This window comes from Melanostigma gelatinosum (assembly GCF_949748355.1).
Source record: "Melanostigma gelatinosum genome assembly, chromosome: 13".
In the NCBI taxonomy this organism is placed as follows: domain Eukaryota; kingdom Metazoa; phylum Chordata; class Actinopteri; order Perciformes; family Zoarcidae; genus Melanostigma; species Melanostigma gelatinosum.
The window spans coordinates 25,679,183-25,685,922 of record NC_136646.1 but is presented as its reverse complement, the minus strand read 5'-3'; the positions used below and the strand labels follow the sequence as shown (position 1 = coordinate 25,685,922).

Below are 6,740 nucleotides of genomic sequence, written 5' to 3'. Positions count from 1 at the left end.
ACCTCCTCACCTCCTCACCTCCTCTCCACACCTCACCTCCTCTCCACACCTCCACACCTCCTCTCCTCCTCTCCACAGCTCCTCACCTCCTCACCTCCTCTCCTCCTCTCCACAGCTCCTCACCTCGTCACCTCCTCACCTCACCTCACCTCCACACCTCCTCACCGCCTCTCCACACCTCCTCACCTCCTCTCCTCCTCTCCACAGCTCCTCACCTCCTCACCTCCTCTCCTCCTCTCCACAGCTCCTCACCTCCTCACCTCCACACCTCCTCACCGCCTCTCCACACCTCCTCACCTCCTCTCCACAGCTCCTCACATCCTCACCTCCTCTCCTCCTCTCCACAGCTCCTCACCTCCTCACCTCCTCTCCTCCTCTCCTCACCGCCTCACGGGCTCACCTCCTCTCCTCCTCTCCTCCTCTCCTCCTCACCGCCTCACCTCCTCTCCTCACCTCCTCTCCACACCTCTTCACCTCCTCTCCTCCTCACCTCCTCTCCTCCTCACCGCCTCACCTCCTCACCTCTCCTCCTCTCCTCCTGCTGCACATTGTTCCCGGAGAAGGAGACGTGAAGGTGAGGCTCACCTGGAGCTGCTCTTCTTTGGCCTCTAGTGTAAACAGTCTCGTGTAGACAGTCTAGTGTCTACATTAGACTGTCTACGCTCGACTGTCTACACAAGACTGTTTACACTAGACTGTCTACGCTAGACTGTCTACACAAGACTGTCTACGCTCGACTGTCTACACAAGACTGTCTACGCTAGACTGTCTACGCTAGACTGTCTACGCTAGACTGTCTACACAAGACTGTCTACGCTAGACTGTCTACGCTAGACTGTTTACGCTAGACTGTCTACACAAGACTGTTTACACTAGACTGTCTACACAAGACTGTCTACGCTAGACTGTCTACGCTAGACTGTTTACGCTAGACTGTCTACGCTAGACTGTTTACACTAGACTGTCTACATTAGACTGTCTACGCTAGACTGTCTACGCTAGACTGTCTACACAAGACTGTTTACACTAGACTGTCTACACAAGACTGTCTACGCTAGACTGTCTACGCTAGACTGTTTACGCTAGACTGTCTACGCTAGACTGTTTACGCTAGACTGTCTACGCTAGACTGTCTACGCTAGACTGTCTACGCTAGACTGTCTACGCTAGACTGTTTACGCTAGACTGTCTACGCTAGACTGTTTACGCTAGACTGTCTACGCTAGACTGTCTACGCTAGACTGTCTACGCTAGACTGTCTACGCTAGACTGTTTACACTAGACTGTTTACGCTAGACTGTCTACGCTAGACTGTTTACGCTAGACTGTCTACGCTAGACTGTCTACGCTAGACTGTTTACACCAGACTGTCTACACAAGACTGTTTACGCTAGACTGTCTACGCTAGACTGTTTACGCTAGACTGTCTACGCTAGACTGTCTACGCTAGACTGTTTACGCTAGACTGTCTACGCTAGACTGTCTACGCTAGACTGTCTACATTAGACTGTCTACGCTAGACTGTCTACACAAGACTGTTTACACTAGACTGTCTACACAAGACTGTTTACGCTAGACTGTCTACGCTAGACTGTTTACGCTAGACTGTCTACGCTAGACTGTTTACGCTAGACTGTCTACGCTAGACTGTCTACGCTAGACTGTCTACACTAGACTGTCTACACAAGACTGTTTACGCTAGACTGTCTACGCTAGACTGTCTACGCTAGACTGTTTACGCTAGACTGTCTACGCTAGACTGTTTACCCGAGAGTCCAGTGTAAAGTCTTGTGACTCGACTGTTTATACTAGAGTCTAGTGTAAACAGTCTAGTGTAGATAGTCTAGTGACTAGACTGTCTACGCTAGACTGTCTACGCTAACGTGGACCCGACACATTTACAGAATTTGCAAACAGGAGTCTGTTTATTTATCGTCTTTATTTTCAGATTAAAATGTATTAATGAGATGTGGAGGATACAAACACAGATGAGATGATGAGAGACAGAGATATCAAAGTACATTTAAAGTTTAAACCTTTATTTTGAATAACTGGCGTGTTTCTGAGCACCAGCGTCCCTTAAGCTCAGTTATTGTTATGAACCACATTTAAACCCAGTGAAACTTAATAGGTAACACATGATTTAAAACGTACACACCAGCTCAGAGATACAGCTTTACACTACACAGTGTCTGGGGTTCAAATCTCAAACAAACATCAGTAAATAAAGTGAATGTCATGTTGGCCATCTTGTATGTGGTGGAGGAGAGTAACCAAGGATGTTTATTAACAACTTTAAGTATTTAAGTACTTTACTGGAATATTTGTTAATTTCAGTGACTTTACAGATTAAGATTTACAATAAATGTATTATTTGGTGCTTTAGTCGCGTCATATTAAACATCTTGACAACAACTCATTGATTAATATCACTGCAGGTAGAAGAGGAAAAATATACATTTTCTGATATTGGAGTGAGCTGTCCCTTTAAGCGTGATGTCACTCCGTTCCTCCCCAGTTGTCCAATCAGAGACGCATGATGTCATCAAGACTATCAGGTTCGGCACTCGTGGACCCAACCAGCCATCGCTGGACGAGAGGAGAGGTAGCTGCAAGAATTATTGTTATTATATTATATATTATTATTGAGATTCTTCTTTACTTTTATATGTACAACTTTTGTTTTTATTGTTATTACTCTTTTTTTAAGCAACTAGATGCTTCATCATAAATACTCTATTACTACTTTTGTATTTCATGCAGAAAAACATTCGCCATCTTTAGGTATTGAAACAAACAACACCGTGATTTTCCTGGTGATAATAGTCTTTTTAAAGGTGCTACATGAATGAAATCATCATTATTAATATCATCATCTTCTCAGGGGCACGTGGTATTTCTGTATGGGTGTGATATTATTGTTGTGACATTTAATAATGGCTTTATTCATAAAGTAAGTCAAACAGCTGTTCTCACCTGCAGCTTGTTGTTGTTTGGACCACTGAGCTTGTCCCCGTCGGTCTTGACTCCTCTCCTTCCCCGCTGCAGAGATCGACAGTGCCGCCATCTTGCAAACGCTGATTCTCTCCTTGTTGCCTCCGGCTCCGCTGCCGGTGCTCCTGATTGGCCGGTCGCTGCTGCTAATGACCCTCCCCCCCGTGCTGTTGGTCCTCCCTGACCCTGCGCTGTTGAGTTTAGACCCGCTTCCGGCACTGCTGACGTGACTACCGCCAATCGGCGAACTGCTCAGCCACCCCCCAGGGCTCGGGGCTCTTTGGTTGCTGGTTGACCTAACTGCACCTGATCGCCCTCCTGCACCCCCCACGGTGCTCCTACGTCCGCTAGCCGAGCTGTAAACGGACTTTGATTCGCCGCTGCCGGTGCTACCAAATCTCTCAGAGCTGCTAGTCATGTGGCATCCAGGTGAGCTGCTGAGCTTGCTGCCACTACCCGAGCTTCTTAACCTTCCGCCACTACCTACGCTGCTGCTGCGCCTAACAACACTACCACCGCTACCGGCGCTACCGAGTCTTGGTCTACTACCTGTGTAACTACTTGGCGGGCTGACGACTTGGCCATAATTGGCGCTGATGCTGACCCCATCTGCATTACTGGTCCCACCATAAACTCTCCACTCTCCACTATCTCCACCTCCAAACCTCTGTGCTCTTGGTGCTCCTGGTGGGCTTGTTGGTAGTTGCCTGGCCACTGACGGGCTTTCTTCGCTATCGCTGGCAGCCACGACGCTCACACGTCTAGTGCTCCCACCGTAGACTGTCCACTCTCCACTCCCTCTGCTACCAAATCTCCCTGTTTCTGGAGGGCTTGTTGGCAGGTGCATGGCTGCTGACCGGCTTTCTCTGCTCCCTGCGATGGGTAAGCTATCACTGCGTTTAAGACTGTGAACCATCCACTCTCCACTTCCTCCACTACCAAACCTCCTTGTGTCTGGCGGGTTTGTTGCAGGTAGCGTGACTGCTACTGGACGTTCTTTACTCCCTGTTCTGGGCAAGCTGCTCTTATGTCCAAGACTGCCTCCATAAACCATCCACTCTCCACCCCCTCTACTGCTGAATCTCCCTGTTTCTTGTGGGCTTGTTGCAGGGTTTGCGAACACTGATGGTCCATCTTCTTTCCCTTCCGTGGGTAAGCGAATTTCACCATCCAGGCTCCTCTTACGCCTAAGACTGCCATCATAAACCATCCACTCCCCCATTCCTCCACTGCCGAATCTACCTGTTTCTGGACGACTTGTTCCGGGTGGCGTGGCTCCTGATGGACTTTCCTCTTCGTTCCTTGTGCTAGGTGATGTCGTACTTGTACGTCCCAGACTGCCACCATAAACCATCCAGTCTCCACTGCCGCGCCTGAATCTTCCCCGTACCTCAGCCTCTGTATTACCGTTGATTGCACGTGATGAATTAGCAGCTGTGCCACCACAACTAGCTGCCAGATCACTAACCATACCACTACCTCCTGACTGACTACCAAAGGTAGTTCCTCCATTGGCGAGGACACTTCCAAAGCTAGCTGACTTAACAAACACTTGATCACTGTTTTTCTGTCCCCTCACCTCGCTGTCCAGAATAGAAGTCTCTTTCTGGTCTTCTGAGCCATACCTGCCTCCTGGACTGCGACTTAGATTCTGGATGTCCTTGTTATCTGCGATACCACTTGTGTCTTTGTACCTGTCTCTGAGCCTTTTCTCATCTCTGGCACCTTTCCGATACAGGTCTCCAAAACCGAGCTCTTCTTCTTTGTCTGCTATGATACTACGACTGCCTGGACCTCCGCACTCAAAGCCTCCAAGACTGCTGCTCAGCTGGAGGCCAACCCCTTGACTGGTTGGTCTAGAATCAATGATTGTACCATTCTCCTCTTCGGGCAAAGCTTGATCTCTGTTAAATGACAGGGACTGGTCTTCCTCTTTTGTAGAGAGAATGTATTTCTCGACCGGTCTCACGAGTGTTCTCGCCTCAGTTAGATTCAGGCATACGTCTTCATCTTCTTCTTCACCATTTGGGCTCAGACACCCCTTCACCCCAACTGGACTCAAACATGTGTCGGAGTCATTTGGGCTGAGAAATATTTCTGGGTCATGTGGACTCAGAAGAGAATCAGGACTTTGAACATGCTCCTCTGGATCAACAGGGCAAAATCCTTGATTTGTCATGCTCATTAACACCTCGGTCTCAACTGGGCTCAAACATGTTTCTGGACTCAAGCATGTGAATGGCTTTGTCGGGCTCAAGAATACGGGAGCTTCAATTGTACTCAGAATCTCGTCATGGTCGGAAGAACTCAAAGCCACACCAGAATCTGTTCGACTTACAGACTTTTTTGACTTTGTGGTACTCAGCAATTCTTCTTGACCTGCTAGATCAATAATCTCATTCTCCAGTTCATTAGGGTCCACCTTCACCTTGTGAGCATCATGGAACCCAATGATAACCTTCCCTTTGTTCATTTCTAATTCCACTTTGTTTAAAATCTCTGTACTTGCAGTTTTACTTTCATGGTTGTCCTTGCTGTCTGGGCTACCGGATGAAGCAGTTGCAAAACCGGACCCCATATCTGCATCCTCCGTAACTTTGTTTTGTTTGCCATTGGATCCATTGGACAATGTACTTTCTACTTCTTCTTCTCCCTTCTTTAATTCCCTTTCAATGTCCTTGTCATCGATCAGGGTCAACTCACCAGAGACCTTACCCTGAGAGTCATCAGATCTAAGGGGAGGTCCAGAGACAGCAGATGCTGTAACACCAACTTCCCCTGCATCCCCATCAGCTTCTGCTGAAGTCTCCAAACTCAGAGACACAACCTGTGCAGGATCTTGATCCTTGATCTGGAATGAGCCCTCAATGTAAATCATTTTATCTCGAGTTACAGTCTCTGTCTCTTTCTTTAACTCTGCAGCAGTTTCTTTGCTGGGATCAATTGCGGTTGTGTGTGTTACGGAACATGGTCCTTCCTTTACTTCTGATTCTGCACAAACAATGTTTTTTGTGATTTCTGTTTGACTGTTTGTTCCTGTTTTTTTATTCTGTAAACCAGCTTCTGTGGTAACTTCTTTGGAAGTAAAACTTTCTGGTTTTGCCTGAACAGCAGCACTCCTTGCAGATTGCTCGTCAGGAACCAATGTGGTGAATCCTTGTGTAGCATCACGATCTTTACTGTGCACTTTATCCTTTACGGGGCTAATATGCCTGTCGATCGTAGTGGAAAGAGATCCAGTTCTCTGGTTTTCAGACTTGTGGAATGGTCCAGTCAGATTTGAAGTATTAATCGATCTCACTAGTAAGCTTTTGGGGTGTTTTCTGTGGACCCTGATTGGCTGAACTGTGGTCACTGTTTCTGATAGTGGAGCTATCCCAGGTGTTTTTCTGACGTGGCCTCTCGGAACATTCTGAACCCTCATCATCCTGATATTTCCTCCCTGAAAACTGACTGTTTTGCTCTCTGTGATGTTTCTCCCGAAGGCCGAGGGACTACTCGTCCCACAGAAAGATCTGACGTTAGAAGTTGAGTAAAGACTTGAGAACCTGTGAACAACAGAACATATGAAGCCAAGAAGAAGAAGATCAGACTGAGATCAGACTTATTTTTCAAGGCACAAAAGTCTGAAAGGTGAGCAACCAAAGAATATCTTGGTAACAGCTTACTTTATAGGTCCTACAATTTAGAGATAGACATATATTACATATACAGCATATATATATCTTCAGACGAACATCCGGTTT

General features: G+C 47.2%; 1 protein-coding gene across 6 annotated transcripts in view; it reads right to left on the bottom strand.

Moving 5' to 3' along the window:
- Window positions 1-1,927: 1,927 nt before the first annotated feature.
- The window catches only part of LOC306787154 (keratin, type I cytoskeletal 19-like), a 12,616-nt gene continuing 7,803 nt past the window's right edge, over window positions 1,928-6,740 (bottom strand). For 5 of the 6 annotated variants that reach the window (XM_079282215.1, XM_079282216.1, XM_079282217.1 and 2 more), the window contains 2 exons: window positions 2,977-6,542; window positions 1,928-2,609 (listed from right to left, as the gene is read on the bottom strand). In XM_079282215.1, coding sequence (XP_079138341.1) covers window positions 2,527-2,609; window positions 2,977-6,542 — 3,649 coding nt within the window. In that variant the 3' untranslated portion in view covers window positions 1,928-2,526. Of the gene's footprint in view, window positions 2,610-2,976; window positions 6,543-6,740 lie in introns of those variants that run through there. The other variant, XM_079282220.1, reaches the window with a different exon arrangement.